Source organism: Crinia signifera, chromosome 5, assembly GCF_055691185.1.
Source record: "Crinia signifera chromosome 5, ASM5569118v1, whole genome shotgun sequence".
NCBI lineage: Eukaryota > Metazoa > Chordata > Amphibia > Anura > Myobatrachidae > Crinia > Crinia signifera.
The window spans coordinates 27187184-27214301 of record NC_139221.1 but is presented as its reverse complement, the minus strand read 5'-3'; the positions used below and the strand labels follow the sequence as shown (position 1 = coordinate 27214301).

At 47.1% G+C, this 27118-nt stretch overlaps 1 protein-coding gene across 8 annotated transcripts in view; it reads right to left on the bottom strand.

The window, feature by feature from the left end:
* Window positions 1-15335: 15335 nt before the first annotated feature.
* Window positions 15336-27118, bottom strand: part of LOC146080039 (gap junction gamma-1 protein-like) — a 111425-nt gene continuing 99642 nt past the window's right edge. For 6 of the 8 annotated variants that reach the window (XM_083186848.1, XM_083186849.1, XM_083186846.1 and 3 more), the window contains one exon: window positions 15336-17137. In XM_083186848.1, coding sequence (XP_083042974.1) covers window positions 15885-17117 — 1233 coding nt within the window. In that variant the 5' untranslated portion in view covers window positions 17118-17137 and the 3' untranslated portion in view covers window positions 15336-15884. Of the gene's footprint in view, window positions 17138-21852; window positions 22166-27118 lie in introns of those variants that run through there. The other 2 variants (XM_083186852.1, XM_083186847.1) reach the window with 2 other exon arrangements.

Here is a 27118-nt window from a genome sequence, read left to right as displayed (position 1 = left end):
TTTGAAGTCCGATATCTCCGGTTCCCAAGGTCCGATTTTAAAAATTCTTGTACTCATGGAAAGAGGGGACCCTCAGCTTTCAGCCTAGGGCCCTTAGCCTCCTGGGGGGTTTCTGGGTACTCGGAAACCCCCCCTGCGTGCGCTACTGCCTATTATTCACCCCACCCTCCATTTGCACCTTTCCATAGCTTATCCACTTTTCTATGGTACACTGTTACATTTTTCTGTCAACCCATTATTTAATCTCTCTCTCTCACTCTCTATATCAGTACCCAGGGGCGTAACTAGATACATGTGGGCCCCATTGCAAAAGTTTGTAAGGGCCCCTATTTATCACCTAATGCTGAAAAATGTATACAGCACATGATACTTTGTCAAGCTAAGTGGGCCCTTCTCAGCTCTGGGCCCCATAGCAGCTGCACCCCCTGCACCTATGGTAGTTACGCCCTTGTCAGTACCCCTGGGCCCAGTGGCGTAACGAAAATTTTTGCTCCCCCCCCGCCGGGACAATTTCGCGGAAGGGTCATGGCCACATAATAAGCTTTGGTGTGTGTGTGTGTGTGTGTGTGTGTGTGTATTATGCACAGGGTTGCCGACTTTCAAAAAATCCTCTCCGGGAGAAGCCCGGAGAGGAATCTTGCATTACTCGTTTTGGGGGCGGGGCTTAACTGTGACGTCATTAAGCCCCGCCCCATTACATCAAATAGTCGAAATAACAGTTATCCATGGAGGGGGCGGGGCTAAAACATCACGATTGTGCCGTTTTAGCCCCGCCCCCTCCCCTGAGACCCGCGGATTGCGGGCAAATTCCGGGAGGGTCGGCAACCCTGATTAAGCATAGGGTTAGGTTAGTGTTATAGGCTGCGGTGGGGGGTATATGTTAAGGCTATAGGCTGTGGGTGTGTGCCTGTATGGTTAGTGTTATAGGCTGCGGTGTGTGCCTGTTTGGTTTGTGTTATAGGTTTCTGGGGGGTGTATAGTTAGGCTGCGGAGGGGAGTGTATGGTTTGGGCTGTGGGGAGGGGGATGGGTGGGGCTATAGGCTGCAGAGTGTGTGTGGTTGGGGCTATAGGTTGCAGAGTGTGTGTATGGTTAGGATTATAGGCTGCGTGGTGTGTGTATGGTTAGAATTATAGGCTGCGCAGTGTGTATGGTTAGGGTTATAGGCTGCGCAGTGTGTATGGTAAGGGTTATAGGATGCAGGGTGTATGAATGTATGGTTAGGGTTATAGGCTGCAGGTGTGTTGTTAGAGTTATAGGCTGCGGGGTGTGTGTGTATGGTTAGAGTTATAGGCTGCAGGGTGTGTGTGTGTATGGTTAGGGTTAAAGGCTGTAGGGTATAGGGTATGTGTATGGATAGGGCTACAGGCTGCGGGGGGGGGTGTATGGTTAGGGTTATAGGCTGCGGGTTGTGTGTGTGGTTGGGGATATAGGCTGCGGAGTGTGTGTGTGTATATGTGTATGATTAGGGTTATAGGTTATGGGTGTGTGTGTGTGTATACAGTTAGGGCTATAGGCTGCAGTGTGTATACAGTTAGGGCTATAGGCTGCAGTGTGTGTGTAGTTGGGGATATAGGCTGCAGGGTGTGTGTATGGTTAGGGTTATAGGCTGCGGTGGGGGGTATATGTTAAGGCTATAGGCTGTGGGTGTGTGCCTGTATGGTTAGTGTTATAGGCTGTGGTGTGTGTCTGTTTGGTTTGTGTTATAGGTTTCAGGGGGGTGTATAGTTAGGCTGCAGAGGGGAGTGTATGGTTTGGGCTGTGAGGAGGGGGATGGGTGGAGTTAGGCTGCAGGAGGGTGGTGAATGGTTGGGCTGTGGGGGAGGGGGTGTATAGATAGGGTTAGTCTATGGGGGGATGTATAGTTAGGGTTAGGCTACATGGGAGTGTTTAATTAAGGTAAGGCTATGGGGCATGTACAGTTAGGATTAAGCGATGGGGGGGTGTATACTGTAGTTAGTGTTAGGCTGCAGGTGAGGGGGTGTATAGTTAAGGTTAGCCTGTGGGGGAGGGGGTGTATGATTAAGGTTAGGCTGCGGGGGAGGAGGGTAATGCCCCTTTCAGACCGCACTTTTAAAACGGTAAATTGACGTTTTTTTACCGTTTTAAAACGGTAATGTGTGCGGTCTGAAAGGTCCAGTCCCACTTAACCGGTTAGAAAATGCCGTTTTTTCTAACCGGTTAAAATGCAGGGTCCTACCCGTTTCTGAACCGGTATTTTAGCGCAAAAATCGGCTCAGAAACGGTATTTAGGACCCAGCCAATGAGCTGGGTCCTAAATTCAGCACAGTGAATACTTAATGAGCGCTCATTAAGTATTCACAGCACTGGAGCCCCCCCGCGCGTGTCGACACCCCCCGCGCGCGTGTCGACGCCCCCCCCGCGCGTCGACCCCCCCGCGCGTGTCGGCGCCCCCCCCCCGTGTCGACTTACCCCGTGCCGGTATCTCCGTTGTGGTTCCCGACACTGCAGCTCAGTATGCTCGTTAAGCACTTATGAAAAAAGTGTCTTTCAGAAAATGGCTGCCCCCCATACAGAAGACAGTTTTTTTAAACAGGGTTTCCTATGGGGCAGCCATTTTCTGGAAGACACTTTTTTCATAAGTGCTTTCCGAGCATACTGAGCTGCAGTCCACAACGGAGGTACCGGCACGGGGTAAGTCGACACGGGGGGGGGGCGCCGACACGCGGGGTGGGGTGGGGGGGGCGTCGACACGCGCGGGGGGCGTCGACACGCGCGGGGGGCGTCGACATGCGCGGGGGCGTCGACATGCTCTTGGTCGACACGCGAGGGGGGGGGGGAGCTGCACGGAGGGGAGGGCTGAAGGCTGCGCTGGCTTTGACCCTGTATTTGGAAAGTTTCCAAAAACGGGTCTGCCAGTGTCAAAAAATCGGCACTTAAACGGTAATATACCGTTTAAGTGCTGCGGTGTGAAAGGGGTTTTATCTGGCAGACAAGTTTTTGGAAACGTTTCCAAATACAGGGTCAAAGCCAGTTATGCGGTCTGAAAGCAGCATATGGTGTATGGTTAGAGTTAGGCTGAGGGGGAGGGTGGTGCATAGTTAGGCTGTGGGGAAGGGGGGTGTATGTTTAGAGTTAGGCTGAGGGAGGGGATATTGTTAGGCTTCAGGGGGTGTGCTGTAGTTACTAACCTGACCCCCTGTGCTTTTGGGGGGCACTCCGGACCAGTTGCCTTCACTGCAGCTCTTCAGTCATGGGGACCTCCGGTTCCAGGATCCCGGCAGCCTTCTTCTCCTTCCTCCACTCCGCACGGCACCCTCCTGAGCTCCCTGGAGCTGGGACCCACTTTCCTCTGGTCCTGCGGCTGGCAGCACCGCGTCCGCGCTGCTCTCCTCTTCTGGCTCTCTCCCCTCCAGCAGCCCTGACGGCGTGACTCCTGACACGCACGAAGCAGACACGCGCGCTGTGCAGACTCCAGAGTGAGGGAGAGACACTCGGAGTCCCGCGGCAGGCCTGCAGTGTCTGGGTCACGTGATCCCAGGACATCCTATCAGGCCTGCTACCTCCCGTCCGCGGGCCCGCCCCTCACATCCACGCTGCCGCTGTGTCCCTTAAAAAAAAAAAAAAAAAAAAAAGGAAACCAGCGGCAGCAGCATACAGTGCAGACGGCCGCGGGCCCCAGGATCTCCTGGGGGGGGGGGGGGCCCTGGTGGGACCTGGTGGGACCTGGTGGGAAACAATGGTGATAGTCTCTGTTTGGAAACCAGTGGTGATGCCTTAAACTTGCAAGCGGCTACAGCTGTCCGCACACACAGCGGCAGCCCCCTTATTGATGGACGGCCTGTGGATGGTCTGGCAGACAGCGAGCCAACAGCCTGCGTTGAAATGAATGCTGAAATCAGCTGATGGTGACTTTTTGGAATTTTTGCCGTGGGTGATAGCACAAGGTCAGAGGCAGTGCAATAGGTTGGCAATGATTTAGAAGAGAAGAGCTAGGTACCCCATTTTGCTTGACGCGTTTCTCCGCTATTTGGGGTGTAGCGGTTTCATCAGGAGAGAATGACTGGGGTCAGTAAAGGTCTGAATATTTATCAGGTAAGCTGTATCATTGTCCAAGTCGTGACTTCAGGTGTGCTATAATGAAGCCTGTTGTAAGATTCAAAGTTATAAAACCGGCTATTAAAATTCTATTATCCCAGTTAATGTGCAATCATATCATAAAAAAACTAAATTATATAATATAATAACAAAAAAAATAATCTGTACACATAAAAATATATATATACACGGTCAAGATACCGACATTTGAAGTGTCGTCACGGTCAAAATACCGACATTTCAAATGTAGACTGGTCAAAAAGTCGACATGAGTTTTTCATTGAAACCGACTTGTCCGTACTTTACCATCCCAGTGGACATGGAGGGGGAATATAATAGTGTGCCGACTGCAGCGAGCCATGCGAGGGGACGAGGTACATTTGTACGGGGTTCATGTCGACCTATGTCAACATACAGACCGAAAAAAATATGAAAAACTTGTGTCTACTTATTGACCTGTCTATATTTTAAATGTCGGTATTTTACCGTGTCGACAATATAAATGTCGGTATTTTGACACCAATGTCGGTATTTTGACCTTGTCTGTATTTTGACCGTCTGGATTTTGAATGTAGGTAAATCATACTGAACCCAATAGAACTCCCATCATAGTAAATGTACCCGTTACATTCAGAAGGGAACCAATAGGTGGCAGCAAATAACTACAGAAAACAGGACTAATCCAGAGAAATAACAGAGAACTTTGGGTCTGATTTAGCAATGAACGCAGTAAGCACGGGATACGGTCCCTAGGTCGGCACTATGAAGGTCAATAAACATTAGGTCAACCACTTAAGGTCCACAGGGCGCTTAGGTCGACAAATGAAATAGGTCGACGTGGCTAAATAGGCTGACACGGCTAAGGTCGGCAGAATCGGAAGCATTAAGTCAAAAGGTCGAGTTTTTGACGTTCTTGTTTTGTGCCGACAGGCGGTATTTTGTTCCCTACCATCAGGGCTGCCACTAGGAATTTTGGGGCCCGGGACTGCCACAGGTCCCGAAGCACAGGCTTCTTCAATGCAGGACGCCAATGGCCAATTAAAATGCAGCTATGGCTGGTGAGCCAATCAGAGCTGGTGTACCAGCAGCCGCTCTGATTGGCTCAAAAGCCGGTGCAGCATTTTAATTGGCCGCCGGCATCCTGCATTGAAGAAGCAGGAAGTCGGGGGAGGGGGGGGGGGGGGTTGCTGTGGCCAAAATTAGCTGCCCAGGCCCTTCCAGAGGCCGGGGCCCGGGACAGCTGTACCCACAGCACCCCCCTGTCGGCGGCCCTACCTACCATCCACTAGGGTGTGGTGGGAGAATATAATAGTGTGCAACAAGGCACCGTGCCCGAAGCATGGCGAGCACAACGAGCCATGCGAGGGAACGTGGTACACCGATTTGGTGTCTGCATCAAGTACAGATCTGCTGTCAGGGGAGGCAATGGCTGCAGTGTGGGAGGGGCCCATTGCCACCATTACAGCTATGCCGCTGGTCCCATACACATGGAGGGATGTACTAAATGGAAAATGGCTTTGACCGCAGTTCCCATATTTACTAAGCCCCAGACGCCAGGGCTTTAGTGCATGTGGACTTCTCTCCTCATCCATGCTGTAAATCAATGGGGATCATGTGATAGCAGAGGAAGGAAAGAGTAGGGTTTTATACTCCATAGCCTTTCTGCTCATGCCATGTGACTGTGGTTGCCAGGGGCGATAACAGAGTAGGGGGACTGTATTCACACTCCTCGAGAGCCCTGTCCTCTCTTTTTGTACTCGAAGAGGTCTCTGAAAAGATGGAGCCCCAGCAACTAAACTCTTTTTCGTAAGGGTCCGGAAACATGGCACCTGTTCCCTGAGACAAATATCTGCTGTGGTGTGGCCCCCTCCCTGGCCCCAGGGGCCCACGAGCAACACACACTGCAGCCATTATAGATACACCTATGGTGGTTGACTGAATCAGGACTTGCTGTGCCTGAATCTTTGCTTGCCCGAAAAGGGGCTGAACCATTGGAGGGTAGGCATGTCCCCAGGTGGGTAACACTCACATTTTATTTAATATTGGGGGGCGTGACCTGCGGTCCCCGACCTGCACTGCTCCTGTGCACCGCATCTATTATCATTCACTCAGTGATCACTGCCACCCCAAATGCCTCCCCCTCCACTGCGGGACACTGCAACCCGTGGGTAGGACAGCATCCAATTAGCAGGACTGTCCCGCTGTTATCAGGACAGTTGGAAATGTAGAAAACAATATTGAATGAAGTTGTTTGTACTTACTCATTTCTGTGAGGGTGGACAGTAGGCTTGCACTCTATTCAGTTCTGGTGGCTGCCAATCACATTGCCTATCAATTTGATTTGGTCTTGGAACACCAACCGGTGGTACCGAGTTTGGGGACCACTGGTCTAAAGCATTATGCAAGTTACTGCAGAGGCCTACTGTATAAACTGGAGCACATTTGTTAATGCACTTAAAGTGTCACCATGGATTAGTTACAGTATGTGGACAATTTAAGGTTATATTTGATATTAATAAGATCTGAAGTCATTAAGCCCTTGATAATCTCATCGTTATCCAGAAACTATTCATTGTTTGTCATTATTGAAAGTTTCTGATATAATGGCCCTTATTCTGGTTCACCCGCAAAGGCAAATTCCTTCTCAAATGGCCAAAACCATGCTGCACTGCAGTGTCGGCAGATGTAACAGGTGCAGATAGAATTAGATTTGGGCGAGTTATTTTGTTTCTGTGCAGGGAAAAGACTGACTGTTTTATTTTTACTCTGTAATATAGATCTCACTTTGAAGTAAAACCTCACCCAAATCTAACTCTCTCTGCACATGTTACATCTGCCCCACCTGCAGTGCACATGGTTTTGTCCATTTGAGAAGGAATTTGCCTTTGCAATTGAACCAATATCTGGAAAAATGGAAACTCAGAGATTACAGGTCCATGTTATTTCAATAGGCACTACTGGACAGTGACTGTTGCTGTGACTATAAGGGCGATGCCATGTTGGTATCGGGACTGTGTTGAATGATGCATTTCTCTGACATTGATGACTATGTTGTGACGGACATTCTGAGCATGCATTGGGTTACTGTAATGTCCTATTGAGCAGCTGACGGTGCGTGTCTTTCTGCACAACCCCTATATGTTCCCAGATATAAATTGATTTGTTTCTTGTGCTTGATCCTTTAATGCAGGGGTGTCAAACTCAAATTCATCAGGGGCCGCATCAGCAGTTTGATCACCCTCAAAGGGCCCCTGTATAATAATAATGCAATGACAGCACAGGCTGCTCCCGCTGTATAATAATGCAATGACACCACAGGCTGCTCCCGCTGTATAATAATAATGCAATGACAGCACAGGCTGCTCCCGCTGTATAATATAACAATAGTAATGCCATGACACAAATTATTATACAGGGGGAGCAGCCTGTGGTGTCATTGCATTATTATTATACAGAGGGAGCAGCCTGTGGTGTCATGGCATTACTTTTATATTATACAGGGGGAGCAGCCTGTGGTGTCATGGCATTATTATTATACAGGGGGAGCAGCCTGTGGTGTCATGGCATAATGCCATGACACCACAGGCTGCTCCCCCTGTATAATAATAATGCCATGACACCACAGGCTGCTCCCCCTGTATAATATAAAAGTAATGCCATGACACCACCACCAGATATATTGTTTTTTTATGTAACTTACTGTATTTTATCCCTCAGGCTCCTTTACTGCTGCTGCTGCTGCGGCTCCAGTAATTTCAATTCCACTCTCTGCACCGCGGCCTGTCCTGCTGCAGCCCCCCGACTCGGCCTGCCTTCCTTCCTCTCTGCAGACGCGTGGGTGGGAGGCGTCATCGTCATGACGTCCCCACCCAGCGTCTGCCACTGCCTCGATAAGAGGGAACAGGCTGCCGGGCCCTCCTCCACGTAGCCGTGGAGGCCGGCGGCCATGTTCCTGTGGCCACAGACATCTTAAAAGACCACAGGAACATGGCCGCCGGCAGTGCAAAAAAAACCTCTCAAAAAATATCTCAAAAAGAGAATAAAAGGTGAAGGCTGGCGGCGGCTGCGCAGGCCACATGACGAGGTCTGTCGGGCCGGATTTGGCCCGCGGGCCTTGTGTTTGACACTCGTGCTTTAATGAGTACTTACTGGGACCAATCTGTAATGTATCTGGTGGATCACTAATCCGGGTCAGCAACTGGATCTGACACAGCGGGATGGGGTTGTATGGTCAACAGTAATAAGGTTGACAGTAATTAGGTTGATCACTATTGGTCGACACGCCAAAAAAGGTCGGCATGCATTAGGTTGATGTAGACAACATGTCGACGCAAGCAAAATGTCAACATGGAAATGGTTGAGATGAAAATAAGTGTCCGAAGCCATGTGAGGGGAGGCCATACACTCATACAGTGTCCATTGTGACATTTCTCGACATTGACACACACAAAAAAACTCATGTCGACCCTTTTCCATGTCCACCTTTTGCTTTTGTCGGCATTTTGTCTGTGTCGACATAATGCATTTAGACATTTTTGTGTGTGGACCTTTGGCCTGTCAACCAATAGCAAGGTTGCCTACCCTCCCGGAATGGCTGGTAGGGTCCCGGAAATCGGGTCCCCCTCCCGGCCCCCCGGAAAGAAGGGCAACCCTCCCGCAAAGACGCCCGGCTCCCGCGACGACCCGACGCACACCACCACCCCCCCCCCCCCCCCACGCTGGCCCCCACGACCCCCAGCGGGTCAAATTAAGCGAATCGTGCCGTTTTAGCCCCGCCCACCGCCGTGCAATGCCTTTAAAATGGCATTGCACGGAGGTGGGTGTGGCTAAAACGGCACAAGTGCTCTGGCCACGCCCATTAACAAGTAGCCACGCGTGCGGCTCCACCCCACCCTTTTCACTCCCTGCAGCGGAAAGGGCAGCCAGAAAGTAGGTAAGTATAACCAATAGTGGTCAAACTAATGACTGTCGACCTTTTTACTGTTGACAAATCAACCCATAGCCGATACAGCTACAAGGACGTTCTTCTTCCTGGCAGGCCGGAGATGACGCATCTTGCAAGGCGCCGTCAGCTGACATGGTATAATATCGTGTTCGGTTGATCCTGATTTGTAATAATTGTCCAGTTCTAGTACTCAATAATATCTTACAATAGTTACCAACATTGTGTATGTTCACCGTATTGAGGATTATAACCACATAAAAAGTTTTATGAGAGTGGCATCATTTTGGCCCTGCCCACTAACAGACCCATAATGCACCTGTACCCACCACCATCAGTGGCCATTGGCACATTTTAGTCTGTAAACAGAAACCTTTGAACAGCCCCTATGTAAAAGCCGGCACTGATATTACCCATTCTGTAGTTCCCCTTTCCCGACAGGGGAGTAGTAAAGAGATTTGCAGGGGTTGGCAATAAGCGGTCCTCCAGCTGTTGGTGAACTACACATCCCAGCATGCCTTGCCTTAGTTTTGCTATTTGGCCACAATGAAACTGATGCGAGGCATGCTGGGATGTGTAGTTCAACAGCTGGAGGCCGCTTATTGAACATCCCTGGAATAAAGGGAGGTGGGAGTAGAGGAGGAGAGAAGGTGTTGTGTCCTTAGGGCACCAATCAGGCAGACAGACAGAGCTGGTGACGAGATCAGGCAGACAGACAGAGCTGGGAGAGGTAGAGGTAGAGGGAGGGAGGGAGAGAGAGAGACATTAAACTGTATATGATTTTATTGGTGCGTGTTTGTCAGTGAGGTGTGGCAGCGCCTTCCCTGTCAGGATTTGGTATTGAATCCCGGCGGTCAAAATCCCAACGCCGGAATCCCGACAGCTGAAATCCCTACGGGGGGAGGGGGGGGGCGTGGTTTTTAATAATTAAAACACTGATGCACGATGTACCCATGATTTTTACTTAATCATATTTTCTGATATACTGTATGTAGTCATGGTTGGCTGCCATGTTAGCCGTGTAAGACTCCTGCAGGCTTATCTGCTAAAATGAGGGTAACGGGAAAAAAGTTCCAGGGGTCCTGTGTGTATTTTTTAATCCAGGACCAGTCCAAGAGCCCGGTGTTGGGTCTTAACCCCTTCCTGACAGAGCCTGTTTTTGCCTTCCTGACAGAGCCCTTTTTTTCAATTCTGACATGTCTCACTTAAGTGGGGATAACTTTTTTTTGCTTTTACTTATCCCAGTGATTTTGAGATTGTTTTTTCGTGACACATTGTACTTCAAGTTAGTGGTAAATTTTCGTCGATACAGTCTGTGTTTTTTTGTGAAAAATACCAAAATATCGTGAAAAAATGGAAAATTTTGCGATTTGCAAAATGTTAAATTTTCTGCTTGTGAGACAAATAATCTTACCACTCAAAATAGTGAATAACTAACATAGACCATATGTCTACTTTATGTTTCCATCATTATTTCAACCTCATTTTCATTTTTTTGGACACTAGGAGGCTTAAAATATGAATAGCAAATTCTCAAATTTTCAAGAAAATTTCAAACACTGATTTTTTTAGGGACCAGGTCAGTTATGATGTGACTTTGAGGGACTTGTATGTGAGACACCCCCATAAATGATGCCATTCCAAAAACTGCACCCCTCACAGTATTCAAAACAGCATTTTGGAAGTTTGTTAACCCTTTAGGTGTTTCACAGGAATTAAAACAAAGTGTAGGTGAAATTTCAAAATTTCATTTTTTTTCGGATTTTCAATTTTAATACATTTTTCTAAGGAACACAGTAGATTTTACTAGAGAAATGTGACTAAAAATTGATTCCCCCAATTCTTTGGTTTTCATAAATATCCTATATGTGGCCCTAGTATGCACGGTGACCAAACCACAGGCTTCATAATAGAAGGAGCACCTACTTGATTTTGGAGCCTCCTTTTTATGAGATTATTTTTTAGGCACCATGTAGGTTTCTAGGCACCATAAAATGCTAAAAGTTAGGTACCCCCCCACAAGTGACCCCATTTTGCAAACTACACCCTTCAGGGAATTCATCAAGGGGTATAGTGTACATTTCAAACCCCCAGGGGTTTCACCAATTGTGGTACAACTGGGCAGTGAAAATGAAAAAAATAAATTTTTCATTTTCACAGCTCAGTTGTATCAAAATTGGTGAAACCCCGGGGGGTTTGAAATGTACACTATACCCCTTGATGAATTCCCTGAAGGGTGTAGTTTGCAAAATGGGGTCACTTGTGGGGGGGTTCCACTGTATGGGTGTTTCGGGGGTCATTCAACCAGAATCTGTGCTGCAAAATCCAAAAATCACTCCTTCCCTTCTGAGTCCTGCCATGCACCCAACTGGTATTTTTTGGTCACATGTGAGGCATTGCCGTACTCGGGAGAAATTGGGGCACAGATTTTGGGGTGCTTTTTCTCCTTCATACCTTGTGAAAATTAAAAATTTTGAGCCAGAACTGCATTTTTCTGTAAAAAAATGTAATTTTTTACAGAAAAATGCAGTTCTGGCTCAAAATTTTTAATTTTCACAAGGAATGAAGGAGACAAAGCACCCCAAAATCTGTGCCCCAATTTCTCCCGAGTACGGCAATGCCTCACATGTGACCAAAAACTACCAGTTGGGTGCATGGCAGGACTCAGAAGGGAAGGAGTGATTTTTGGTGGTGGAATGAATGGTGGGTGCTATGTCGCATTAGCAAGACCCCCGAAGCACCAATACAGTGGAACCCCCCCACAAGTGACCCCATTTTGGTCACCAGCTTTGGGATGGGGGCTGGCGCTGCGGCTGGCGGGGGGGTGGGAGCGGTGCTGGCGCTGCAGCAGCCGGGTGGGTGGGAGGGAGGGGGGCTGCCGGGTGGGAGGGGGGGGGGGCTGGCGATCGGTGGTGATCGGTGCTGTACAGCACCGATCACTGTGTTACCGAGCGGCTTAGCCGCCGGTAACACAGAAAACGCTGCAATTGGCTGTTCACATTTGAACAGCCAATCGCAGCGATCGCCGCGAGGGGGGATGTCTGCTGTCAGGGACAGCAGACATCTCCAAACTGTCACCGCGTCTATAGACGCGGTGACAGTAAAACCATGACGTATATATACGTCTTCGGTCGGGAAGTACCTCCCGACCATGACGAATATACGTCATATGTCGGGAATATCTATGTATATATATGTGTGTGTGTGTATGTATATGTATATATGTGTATATATGTGTGTATATATATATGTATATATATATATATATATATATATATACACACATATATATATATGTGTGTGTGTATATATATATATATATATGTATACACACATATATATACACACACACATATACACATGTGTATATATATATATATATATATATATATATAAAATTCAGCTGATTTGATTTATTTTTATTTTTAGCAGCTCATGCTGCTGCTGCTGCTGCTGTGGGTACGGGGGTGGGGGGGGGGGGGAGCGCACGCTGCGTGCGCTCCGGCTGCGACTGCCGGGTGCTGCTGCCCTGGACGGTGAGCTGCCGGGGGGGTGGGAGGGGGTGTCTGCGGATCGGTGGTGATCGGTGCTGCACCGATCACCACCGATTTCTGTGTTACCGAGCGGCATAGCCGCCGGTAACACAGAAATAGCTGTGATTGGCTGTTCACATTTGAACAGCCAATCACAGCGATCGCCGACCGGGGGGGGCACCCCTGCCCCCCCTGGGCGACGAGGGGGGATGTCTGCTGTCAGGGACAGCAGACATCACCTAACTGTCACTGCGTCTCTAGACGCAGTGACAGTTAGAAGCCATGACGTACATGTACGTCAAATGTCGGGAAGTACTTCCCGACCATGACGTACATGTACGTCAAATGTCGGGAAGGGGTTAAAATACAGGGGGACCTTCCACATCCCCCCCCCTGGATTTTTTAAATCAGGATCAGCTCAAATCTAGCTATGCTTGGGGGGGAGGGGGGATCACCCCATACTGTTTCCACGACTGTCATTTTGTGAACACGCTGCTTAGGGGGACGTCTATTTGAAAAGTACATTTCGTTCCAAATTTGCACAATTTACACCTGTGTTTGTAGATACGGTTCTAGGTAAATTCCCAAGTTTCTGTGTAGTGGTTGGAAATAACATCAACGTTTGGCCTATGGCATATTTGATGGTGTCTCCATGTCCACCTGTGTTTTCAACTTTTATCTTAACCGACACTTGTATTTGTTCTTTAGTAAACTTCCGTAAGTGAATAAATGTCCAAACACTCCCAGCTTATTCATTTTACCCCAGTGTACGGTCAGAAAATGTTCACATTTTGGTCCTCTAGAATATCTTTGACAAGACCATAGAAAAAACTGGCTGGTCAGGTCTTTCTATGGTTTTTGTGACCAAAGTTCCACGGAGGACCAAAACGTCAACACTCTCTGTACATATGGTGATAGGGCTATTTCACACTGTCCGGGTGCCGCCGGACGGGAAAATACCGCACGGCATAAAAGCTGTGCCGTCCCTGCCGTGATAAATGGATAGCTATCTGTCCTTTCATACGGGACGGTCACGGCACGGCCGCCGGGTAACAGCCGGATCTTACCACTGCAGCGGGCAGCTGCAGTGCCCGTCCCGTCCTCCCTGCTCAGTGTGGTGTGGAAGGCAATGGGTGCCTTCACACACCACGGTACTGCCGGCTATTAAAGCCGTCCCCATGTGACGAGAGGGGTGGGGCTACAGGAACACTGGCTGGACATGCCAGTCAAACTGTTTTAACCCACCCCCATGTGATGAGAGGGGCAGGACTAGGGTAATGCGGGCTAGTGACACTGAAAAGTCACTTGCTTGTTCATCCAGCTTATGCACACAATTTTCCTTCTAAAAACCGGATCATGTGATAAAGTTTGTCCGGCTTTTTGCCGTCCGGTCAAAACCGGAGTGTGTGAAACTACCCATAGTGAGTAAATACATTTCACATGCCAAAATACTTCTCTCTATCTTTCTCTAGACTTTAATGTTTTCTGCTTATGGTCGGGTGTCAGTGTAGGTGATACGATTGCTTTAGAGCTGGATGTTGGTTGATATGTACGGTACCCCTCTCAGCAGGGCTGCACACAGAAATTGTGGGGCCCAAAACGGACAAACTAGACAGCCCCCCCCCCCCCAAAAAAAAAAAGATTATGCAGTACTGCTGTACCCCCTATGCTATGAGATCTAACATGTCATGATTAGGGATGGACATCGGTGCTATCGCCATTGATAGTTGCTATCAATGGTGATAGTGCAAATGGTCATTGACAGTTGAATTGCATACTATGTGATGTATGACCACCATTGGTTTTGTCTATTGATGGTCATCGCTTTTTTTTTTTTGACTAACTGGCCCGTGGGCCAACCAGAACCTGGGGGCATGGCTTCATGGGTATCGGGGGTGGAGTTATGCTCTGTGTCCACTGTCCGCACCCCCTTCAGCCCTGCCCGTCTCCCTGAAGCGGAGACGAGCAGGGTTTCCACCGAGTAAAGGGGACACAAATGCGTGTGAGACACTCGCCCGTCCCCGTCTAGCGATTCCCTGGACTGGCTGAGAGGCGCTACATCTGTACATTGGTCATAAACCATCGATGATTATGAATCATCATTGGTCAATGGCCACCCCTAGTCATGACATCACATATAGGCAGGGCCGCGAGAGGTATGCCGGGCCCGGTAAATTTTAGGGGTGTGGCCTAATTACGGGAGGTGTGGCATAACCGTGGGAGGCGTGGTCACCTTCCGCGATTAGGCCACACCCCAAAAATGTTTAGGAGGGGGTGAAAAATCACTCTGAAGTGGAGGGGGGAGTGTTATTGTCATGATTCCCTATCAGCAGCAGCAGCACACACCTACAGCATGTGCTGTGCTGAGTGCTGACAGCAGACACTGTCTGTAAGACACTCATGCTGAGCCTGCTGTCAGCACCTGCAGGGATTGTTTTAATACTGTAAGTCATCCCTGTGCAAAGGCCCACTTTTGTTGCACAGCCTGGGGCAGCTCTCTAGGTATCTGCCAATAATGGCCCCCCCTCTCTGTCTGGGCCCAGTACTCCAGTCCCAGAAGGCCCCCCTTGATGGTGGCCCTGCCTCTCTCCATACTGTGTGAGTGTCAATAAGCTATTTTTATGTGCAGCTTTTTAGGACCTATTTTGTGTCTAACTCAGCATGCACCCCCAGTGAGCACCAACATGTACACTGTAAAACTGGAATATTAATACCATTTATGTCTGTATATGGTGCACAGTTCGATACTGAACCTTTTCTCCATTAACCAGGCTGAACAAATATAAATTGGAATTTAAACAATGTTTCATAGAAGTTTCTCTTTTTCTTTTTTTTTCTTCTTTTTTTTATACAAAAACAGACAAAACTTTACAAATAAGACAATTAAGACTTAAGTACATAATAAGTTCTTATTTTCCCAGTCTTTATCCCATTAGTTTCTTTGTGCAATGCAATCATTCCAGCTGATTCTTCAGTCTATTGGATTGGGGGCCTCCAATGTAGGTTTCTTGGAAATGATCTAGTGTGTAACAGGATTACCGCCAATTAGGACCCTTTCAGGCCTTCACGTGACACAAATCCCGAAACCACTTTTTACACCCCTGTTATTCTTTATATTATAACAACCTGGTATGTCTTGAAAAAACATTTTAAAAAAAGCAGGAGACTTGAAACTTTGTTAGAAAAATGTAAATATATAAAGAAAAACGTATTTAAAAAAACAACAACTGATATTTAGTATATTATCTTACATTGTGCTTAGGTTTTCTGCAGTGATTCAAGGAACCAATACTGGCATGTTAACAATATGTGGTATTCCAGTGGATAGTTTATTCCTGTTTAGATCTCGGATTATATCCATACAGAAGTTTTTCCTTCTCTGCTGCTGGTGCTACCTTTATCGGAGCCAGCTTTAGGCTTGGCTCCTTGTTTCTCCTGAGCGGTATTGACTCGGTTCTGCTCCACCACTGTGCCCCCAGAAGCTGGACTGCTGGTCCTAGAAGTTTGAGCATTGACCTGAGAGTTGTAGCTCTGGAACGCGATGTCCAGCTGTTCCTGGGCCACTCTCAAATGTTTATGTAAAGTGGTCAGGTCTGAGGGAACATTGTCATCAGGGCTTGTACATTGGTGCTCTTGAGCAACATTGGCTAAGTTCTGCTCATGGGCCATGACGCTGTTTGGGAGTTTGGCGGACTTGTCCGACCTAACCACCATATTGTATTCCGGAGGACAAGTGATGTTCTTTGAGTAAGAGTAGTTGTAGGGTGGCTGCCTGTCTGTTGTACTTCTCTTGTTACGGATCACATCCCTCAGGGTTCCAAAACCAAGGTGAAGCATCTCACAGATGTTGAGCAATAAGCAAAGACAGCTCACAACATACATTATAAGAAGGAACACGGTCTTCTCTGTTGGTCTGGAGACAAAGCAGTCTACTGTGTGAGGGCATGGAAGTGTATTGCATACAAAATAAGGTGCCACTTTGAAGCCATATAGGTAATATTGACCTGCCAAGAAGCCTACTTCAAAGACGGCCCTCGACAGCAACTGGAAGACATAAATTTTCATCAAACCCTCTTCCTTTATACGTCTCCGGCCATCGTGTTTTTTGTTTTCTTTCTCCTTACTTTCGACTTTATCTGGCTCTGCTGTAGCCTCGTAGATCATGGGCTCTGATTCTTCTTCTTCTGGATCCTCCACATTCTCACCTGTCCGCCACCTCGAGAAGGATTTCTTCTTCTTGTGCGATTCCCTCTGCCTGTCATCCTCAGAAGCCCGCGCAATCCTGTGAATGGCGTAACCCAGGTACATGACGGATGGGGCTGATATCATGATGATCTGGAAGACCCAAAAGCGGACATGCGAGAGTGGGGCAAAGCTATCGTAGCAGACGTTCTCGCAGCCAGGTTGCTTGGTGTTGCAGGTGAATTTGCTCTGCTCATCCGAGTAAATGGACTCTCCCCCGACTGCAGTCAGCACTATTCGGAATATAATCAGGACAGTGAGCCACACCTTCCCAACAAAGGTGGAGTGATTGTGAATTTCTTCTAGGAGACGGGTTAGAAAACTCCAGCTCATGTTTGGCATAAGGGCTATTCATTTATATCCTACAAGAAAATAAAAAAACAATGGAATGTTAATATGATATATTTGCATCTTTTAAAGTCATTCTGGTTATAATATCCTAATTCTTATTTGCTATCAAATTTTACCAAAGTGGTCATTATGAATATAGGACATACCTACTCTGCTGCAGCTGTTGGGAGATTCCCAAATTTGCAGGGATTTCCCCGAAGCTTTATAAGAGTAGATGAGTTTCTTGCATCCCACTAACTTCCTAGTGGAGTGTCCAGGAAGGGGACGATTATTCTAAAAAGTGCTGGCCCATGGGGAGGGGCCTTGGTCATAATTCTATTGATCCTTCCTCACAGATCAGTGATGCCATGGGGGGGGGGGGGGGGGCAGGGCCTAATGTTTCTGGCCAAGCCCCCATCATATGCTATCCATCATGAACATATATACCCCATTGGTGGAATATATTTTCTATAACTTATTATTATTTATCTTTTAATTGATATTTACAGTATATAGTGTACACAACATGATTTCACAAAGAGTAAGGTGATCATTCATATCAGTTCTTGCCCCAGTGGAGTCTAAAATGTATATTCCCTGTCACATGTACATCACCCAATTATCCTGCCAGAAAGTTGGAGAAAACCCCCACAAGCATGTGATAACATACAAACTCTACACAGATAGAACAGCAGCGGAGAGCAAGGCTCCAGGGGCATCTGTAGGCCGAGTAGAGGACCCACACTAGCCCTCTGGGCTGTGACCGAGCTTTGTTCCATACTGTGTGTAGGGTGACACTCTTGACTAGTATTGTGTATGTCCTGGGGGAAAAAAATCCATGCCTCAAAAGCTATCATTCCATCAACTTACGACCTGTTCTCACCATGGTATCTTAATATGCCTCCTATAGGAGAAAGCCTGTTTGCAAAGCGAAGCCACCTATGGCTTTTTATTTTTTGCAGAACTACAAGTCAAAGCATGGCTGGGTTGCCAGGGCATACAAGTTGTGGGTGCCTCTGGTCATCCGATTAGTTTCTTTATATATTTAAAATTTCCCTCAGCTGGAACATTGACTGGAGAGGGGGGATCTTTAAGGAACTGGGACCCCAAATTGACATCTTGCTTAGGGCCCCATGAGGCTTAAATCTGTCTCTGTGTAAGGGCACTGCTAATGTGTAGTATAATGTGTAAGGGTTCTACTAATGTGTGGTATATTATGCATAACGGCACTACTCTGTGGCATAAAGTGTAATGGACATATTATGTATATACAGATCATACCTACTGTGTGGCATATTGTGTATAAGTTGCATTACTACTGTGTGGTGTAATGTGTTTAAGGAGTAGTACTCTGTGGTGTAACATGTATTAGGGATACTACTCTGTAGCATAAAATGTATAAGGGGTACTACTGTGTGGCATATCATGTATAGGAGGGACTACTGTGTGGCATAACATGTATAGGTGGTACTTCTGTGTGGCATAATGTGCTATAAAGAGCAATACTACTTTGTGGCATATTGTAAATAAGTGTCTCTATTGTGTTGCCACTTGCATGGTTTCTATAAGGGGTACTACTGTTTGGCATAATGGGGCCAATTCTGGTTCACTTGCAGCCCCAATGGTCAGAGTTTGTGCATGCACATGCGCTTTTGTACGCATTTGAAAACCCTGACTGCTAGCGGCCTCTGCAATTTACATTGCCACTGGTTCATTCGCAGCGGGGAGGAAGGGGGGTGGGATGGAGTCGGCGCTCCGGCATGGCAAGGCCCAGCTTTTCGTGGGCGTCCCCATGCAAATGCTGGCAGGGCTGACATCACATGGCATCGCTCGCCCGCCAAAGCTGTTACCACGGGGAGCGACGGTGCCACCCGCTAATTTTGTCCGTGCCTGTAAAACATCTTTCCATTCCATAAATATGAATTCCAAATGAATGTGTAAAGGATCTAAGCCCAGTTCAAGTCCTAACAAACTCCCGGTTGCTTCCACTGGAGACAATGGTTACTGTTTATTTAACTTTCTGAATTTGGCATTTTCATTTCTATTCACACATGAAGGGTTTTTCCTAATGGCCATAAAGTTTTTGGCTAATGCATTTGTGGCTGCAGAAAGCATTATGATCACACTGGGAAATCAAACACCCTGCTCACAATCTAATAACTGATGTAACCTATTAGGCTTTGATGTGGGAGGATATCCCCTGCTTGTTTACCCTGGAGAGACCACAGTTGCTAAATGGCTCCGATGTATACTTTGGGATTTCTCCAAAATACCCCACTGTCAGGAATGTGTCCTTAGGACACTCTGCGTTCAACAATGCAATCTCAAGTGCATAATGAGGCTACAACTATAATGTGTTATTATGTGCCTAGCAAAGGGAATACCCACCCATTATATCATTAACAAAGCTAAATGTTTGCATTATTTTATGAAGAAATCACACTTTCCTGGATGGTCCGGGAGGCTCCCAAAGATCAAGTGGCTCTAACGGGCCACCCAGAAGTGGGCAAGTCTCCCAGATGTTTTGCACTCTGCTGCGGCATACTGTATGTGTGCGCGATATAAATGATAACTGGTGAGTGACAGGAGGTCTGAGTTTGAGGGAAGGTAAAGGGAGCAGCTAGAATGATGCTTAGGTTTAGTTTGGTTGGTGTTCCCGAGTCAGCCGTATTATATGTATGTGGTCAATGGGCTGGTGCAGTAAGCAGAAGACGGTGAAATCAGTTAGGGTTTTAACAATTCCCGATAACACGGGATGCAGTGGAATCGTGAAAATAGGCAAATGTTGCAGCCTTGAGGATGTCTACTGAGATGCCTACAGCCAGCATCTCAGTTCCACTGCTTGCATGGAGAGGTGCGGCATTACTTCGATTTAGTATGTACAGAAGTTTCCAATGCGCTTACACCAAAGCCACACTGTGTTAGCACACATAGCAAAATCCCATGTCAATTCCCATCTTAGTAAATTTCCCTCAGTGTGTATAGTATAAGTATGAAAAAGCTCAAACAAATCCCCCAAAAATTATGTTGACTTTTTCATGCGTCAACCATAAATAGCCTCATCGACCTTTCCTTTTGCTTGTGCTGACCATATGTTGTTGACCTAAACATTTTGGGTACTTATGTATTAGCCGGGCGCCCGGTTACGCTACGCTGACAACGTCGCTTAGGCTACGTTGTCAGCATAGCGTAGTCGGGCGCCCGGCTAATATGTGGCGGCACCCCCTTACACTTACTTCGTGGCCGGTGGCCATGGGGAGGGCTACTTCGGGCGTGCACCGGGCTCGGTGGGGCGGCGATGGCTGGAGTGGCGGGCGGGCGGAGGGGGGATAGAGCCGGCGGTGAAGCGAGGTGGCCAGAAGCAATGTACGTCATTCAGTGTGGTGCATCACCACGCTCGCCACACTTCGGGCTTGGTGGCTCGCAACACTTTATAAAATTAAATCCACGCCCACGTGGATAATGGGGGTATGACGTGGATAGTGGGGATATGATCCATTATGTTTTAGCACAGCTCCAGTTACGTAAATTACATACTTTACGTAAATTATGTAATTTGCGTAAGTTACGTAGTTCACGTAGCCAGCATAGTGGTGTATTGGTATTCTCAATACACCACTATGCAAACTACGTAATGGGCGCCCTGCTCATACATAAGTACCACATTTTGTGTCACCATTTTAATAGATGGGGAATTGCGCACAACTGTGTTTGCCATCTCTGGCCCACAAATCTACAAATAGTCGAGCACAATGTTTTTTTGATGGGAGCACTTCTTAATCGGGGGATGGCGTTGTTAGCCTAGGTAAGTTGGATCTGATCTTCTGGATCCAAAGAAGAGACGCCTCAGAGACGGTTTCACTGCTATACGACTAAAAGGAAGGGCCGGTCCAGCTCTTGGCATTCGCTCTACACTCGCTTCTAACTTCATGGAAAAATGAACGTCTTCTAAACACCCTGGAACGTTATTAGATGTCACTTTGTGACCTCCAGTTCCCTTCTACATGAAAACGCTTCCTTCACTCCCAATAATGACCTGGACGACGTTCTGGAAGAATATAACGATTATGACCTGGACGGCTCTGGGAGAGTATAATGGCTGATTGATGTCTGACTGCCATGATCTGTAATGATGATAACTACTGCAAGGGTCGCAAGGCCACCCCCCAGCTGTAAATTATTACTACATAGGACAATTAGAGGGAAAACTACACAGCAAAGATCTTAAATAGAGACTACTTTGGGGGAAATTTTCTAAGATCGAATGGGTCCGAATGCACCCATTCGTACCCAATCAATGTCAGATACGGCCAGGACCCCGTGCCTGGCTAATTAACAAACAACCGAATTTGCCATTTTTATGAACGACAGAACTGGGACATATATGGCCATACAGTTCTATCTGATCAGCTTATTTACTATCTAATTTACTATCATTCGCTGCGAAAAAATAGAAAAATAAATAATTTAAAATAAAAAGGCGTGGGGTCCCCCCCCCCCACGAGCATTACCAGCCTCGGGCTATTTGAGCCGGTGCCAACATGACCCTCCTGGAGAGGGTCATGTTGGGAGGTATGCTTTATAGAAGTGGCACCAGAGCAGGGTGCAGGTGCAGTGGTTGCAGAAATGAATCTCCAATAGCCCCTGAGTACACTGCACTCACAGGCTCCCAGCCGCAGCAGTAATTAAGTGCATGTTGCAGAGGATGAAGGCACAGAGCCATAGGGTACTCACAAAGCTCCCTCACCTCAAGAAGCAGACAGTCCAGAGAGGGACACCAGAGCAGGCAGAGCGCAGGGGAGAGCAAGGGAGGAGAATGCCAGCCACCACCTCAGGCACTAGGAAGGGGGATGCCGGGTCCACGTGACCAGAAGTCGCTCACACCCGCTCCGGGGACAGCAGGGCGCACAGGCTGCAGCAGGGAGATCAGTGGCGGAACTGCAGGAGGCAATGGAGTCAGCTGCCGCCGGGTTTTTGGTCTTCAGAGGGCGCTTCTCCATTGTCTCCTGCTGTCCGCCGATTTATCCCCGCAGTTGTACATTTCATTAGCCGACGGAGGAGCTGAGGCACGGAAGCTGCCTTCTCTTCTCACACAGAGACTGAGCTGGCAGACGACTGACACTAGGGGGAGCTGCTGCGCCCAGCTCCTCCCAGGCTGTACAGTACGTACGTAGCCTGCTGAGCTGACTCTCCTGCACCGCGTGTGGGGAATATAGCCGCACACAGGTAAGCACTGAAAGCACCTGCTGCATGTTGGGGTGGGGGCAATGATTTTATATGTTTGTAGATTTTTAAGTGAGGGGTGTTTTTGTTTTCCTATGGAAAGTTGTGTTTGTTTAGTTGAAATAGGAGTGTGTGTATTTTTTTTTAGTAAAACTGTGTGCATCTCAGTGAGAGGTGTGTGTCTGAGTGAAAGAGGTGTGTGTGTGTGTGTGTGTCTGAGTGAAAGAGGTATGTGTGAGTGAGAGGTCTGTATGTGTGTCTGAGCTAAAGAGTGTGTGTGACTGAGTGAAAGGAGTGTGTGCGTCCTAGTGAGAGGCATGTGTGTGTGTGTGTCTAAGTGAAAGGCGTGTGTGTGTGTCTAAGTGAAAGGGGTGTGTGTGTGTGTGTGTGTCTACGTGAGAGGTCTGTGTGTGTCTGAGTGAGGCAGGGGCGGATTGGCCATTAAATTGACCGGGAAGTTTCCCGGGAGGCCGATTGCATTGAGGCCGAATTGAGGCCGGCCTCATTACATTTTGTGTAGTGCATTAACTGCATTTGTCAGCCCTAGCCTGTGTCCCCGGGCGGCCCCGCCTCCTCTGACTGCATGGAGCAGGGGTGGCCAACCAGTGGCTCTTTCCTTAATGAGCCGCAGGTTGGCCACCCCTGCTCTAACCAGTCAGAGGAGGCGGGGCCGCACGGCTCTATGCAGCACCCCCTCCCCCTCGTCGCAGAAGCTATGGGCACTGGCCACCTCGTCCGCGGAGCACCTGCTCTAACTAGACAGAGGAGACGGGGCCGCCCGGCTCTATGCAGCACCCCCTCCCTCTCATCGCAGAAGCTATGGGCAGTGGGCACCCGGTCCGCGGCAGTCCGCGTAGCTCCTCCCCCCTCTCCATACGTCGCCCGGCCAGCATGATGCATTTGTTTCCCTCCCTGCATAGCGTGCAGTCAGCGTGCACTGAAGACAACTCCCCAGTAAGTTACCCGGGGAAGGTGAGGTGGCCTTGTTGGGGCCGGGTAGCCAGGGGTTGTGTTTGGGGGAAGGGGGGGACGACGACAATTTTAAACATCTTTGGAGCTGTGTTGGGGGGGGGGGGGGTGGGGTGCATACCTGAGTAACTGCACTATGTTGTGTTTGTGGATATATATGAGAGAGACACTATGTATTGATGTATGTATGTATGAAGGTGGTGGTGTATAAATGTATGTATGAGGGTGGCGGTGTATGTATGTATGTATGTATGAGGGTGGCGGTGTATAAATGTATGTATGAGGGTGGCATGTATAAATGTATGCATGTATGAGGGTGGTGGTGTATGTATGTATGAGGGTGGTGGTGTATGTATGTATGAGGGCGGCAGTGTATAAATGTTTGCATGTATGAGGGTGGTGGTGTATGTATGTATGAGGGTGGTGGTGTATGTATGTATGAGGGCGGCAGTGTATAAATGTTTGCATGTATGAGGGTGGTGGTGTATGTATGTATGAGGGTGGTGGTGTATGTATGTATGAGGGTGGCATGTATAAATGTTTGCATGTATGAGGGTGGTGGTGTATAAATGTATTTATTTATGTATGAGGGTGGAGTAAATGTATGCATGTATGAGGGTGGTGGTGTATACATGTATGTATGTATGTATGTATGTATGTATGTATGTATGAGGGTGGCGTAAATGTATGCATGTATGATGGTAGCGGTGTATAAATGTATGTATGTATGAGGGTGTCAGTGTATAAATGTATGTATGAGGGTGGCAGTGTATAAATGTATGTATGAGGGTGTCAGTGTATAAATGTATGTATGAGGGTGGCAGTGTATAAATGTATGTATGAGGGTGGCAGTGTATAAATGTATGTATGAGGGTGTCAGTGTATAAATGTATGTATGAGGGTGGCAGTGTATAAATGTATGTATGAGGGTGGCAGTGTATAAATGTATGTATGAGGGTGGTGGTGTATACATGTATGTATGTATGTATGTATGTATGAGGGTGGCGTAAATGTATGCATGTATGATGGTAGCGGTGTATAAATGTATGTATGTATGAGGGTGTCAGTGTATAAATGTATGTATGAGGGTGGCAGTGTATAAATGTATGTATGAGGGTGGCAGTGTATAAATGTATGTATGAGGGTGGCGGTGTATAAATGTATGTATGAGGGTGGCGGTGTATAAATGTATGTATGAGGGTGGCGGTGTATAAATGTATGTATGAGGGTGGCGGTGTATAAATGCATGTATGATGGTAGCGGTGTATAAATGTATGCATGTATGAATGTGGCAGTGTATAAATGTATGTATGAGAGTGGCGGTGTATGTATGTATGAGGGTGGCGGTGTATAAATGTATGTTTGAGGGTGGCGGTGTATAAATGTTTGCATGTATGAGGGTGGCGGTGTATGTATGTATGAGGGTGGCGGTGTATAAATGTTTGCATGTATGAGGGTGGCATGTATAAATGTATGCATGTATGAGGGTGGTGATGTATAAATGTATTTATTTATGTATGAGGGTGGAGTAAATGTATGCATGTATGAGGGTGGTGGTGTATACATGTATGTATGTATGTATGTATGTATGAGGGTGGCGTAAATGTATGCATGTATGATGGTAGCGGTGTATAAATGTATGTATGTATGAGGGTGTCAGTGTATAAATGTATGTATGAGGGTGGCAGTGTATAAATGTATGTATGAGGGTGGCGGTGTATAAATGTATGTATGAGGGTGGCGGTGTATAAATGTATGTATGAGGGTGGCGGTGTATAAATGTATGTATGAGAGTGCCGGTGTATAAATGTATGTATGAGGGTGGCGGTGTATAAATGCATGTATGATGGTAGCGGTGTATAAATGTATGCATGTATGAATGTGGCAGTGTATAAATGTATGTATGAGAGTGGCGGTGTATGTATGAGGGTGGCGGTGTATAAATGTATGTTTGAGGGTGGCGGTGTATAAATGTTTGCATGTATGAGGGTGGCGGTGTATAAATGTATGTTTGAGGGTGGCGGTGTATAAATGTATGTTTGAGGGTGGCGGTGTATAAATGTATGCATGTATGATGGTAGCGGTGTATAAATGTATGTATGTATGAGGGTGTCAGTGTATAAATGTATGTATGAGGGTGGCAGTGTATAAATGTATGTATGAGGGTGGCAGTGTATAAATGTATGTATGAGGGTGGCGGTGTATAAATGTATGTATGAGGGTGGCGGTGTATAAATGTATGTATGAGGGTGGCGGTGTATAAATGTGTATGAGGGTGGCGGTGTATAAATGCATGTATGATGGTAGCGGTGTATAAATGTATGCATGTATGAATGTGGCAGTGTATAAATGTATGTATGAGAGTGGCGGTGTATGTATGTATGTATGAGGGTGGCGGTGTATAAATGTATGTTTGAGGGTGGCGGTGTATAAATGTTTGCATGTATGAGGGTGGCGGTGTATGTATGTATGTATGAGGGTGGTGGTGTATAAATGTATTTATGTATGAGGGTGGAGTAAATGTATGCATGTATGAGGGTGGTGGTGTATCCATGTATGTATGTATGTATGTGGGTGGCGTAAATGTATGCATGTATGATGGTAGCGGTGTATGTTTGAGGGTGGCGGTGTATAAATGTTTGCATGTATGAGGGTGGCGGTGTATGTATGTATGTATGAGGGTGGTGGTGTATAAATGTATTTATGTATGAGGGTGGAGTAAATGTATGCATGTATGAGGGTGGTGGTGTATCCATGTATGTATGTATGTATGTATGTATGTGGGTGGCGTAAATGTATGCATGTATGATGGTAGCGGTGTATAAATGTATGTATGTATGAGGGTGGCGGTGTATAAATGTATGCATGTATGAGGGTGTCGGTGTATAAATGTATGCATGTATGAGGGTGGCGGTGTATAAATGTATGCATGTATGAGGGTGGCGGTGTATAAATGTATGCATGTATGAGGGTGGCGGTGTATAAATGTATGCATGTATGAGGGTAGCGGTGTATAAATGTATGCATGTATGAAGGTGGCGGTGTATAAATGTTTGCATGTATGAATGTGGCGGTGTATAAATGTATGTATGAGGGTGGCGGTGTATAAATGTATGTATGAGGGTGGCGGTGTATAAATGTATGTATGAGGGTGGCGGTGTATAAATGTATGCATGTATGAGGGTGGCGGTATTTATGAGGATTGCATTGTAGATGTATGTATGAGGGTGGCGGACTGGCGGTGTTTAAATGTTTTGCATGTATGAGGGTGGCGTATAAATGTATGTATGAGGGTGGCGGTGTATAAATGTATGTATGAGGGTGGCGGTGTATAAATGTATGTATGAGGGTGGCGGGGTATAAATGTATGCATGTATGAGGGTGGCGGTATTTATGAGGGTTGCATTGTAGATGTATGTATGAGGGTGGCGGACTGGCGGTGTATAAATGTTTTGCATGTATGAGGGTGGCGGTGTATAAATGTATGTATGAGGGTGGCGGTGTATGCATGTATGAGGGTGGCTGTGTATACATGTATGGATCCACATGATGTTGGCTTTTCGGCATCCCTAAACATATTTCTCTTTGTGTCTGACATGTGTGCTGTATCTGTCCAAGGGTGTGCCGTATCAGTCCAGGGGTACCGCCATGTGTGCCGTATCAGTCCAGGGGTGCCGTATCAGTCCAGGGCAGCTGGCTTTTTTTTTTTTTTTATTAAAATAATGTATTTTGTTTTTTTTCTTACTGCAAGTTTGCTGTTAAGTGTGCCTTATCAGTTAAGGGGTGCTGCCATGTGTGCTGTACAGTTTCAAGGGTGCTGC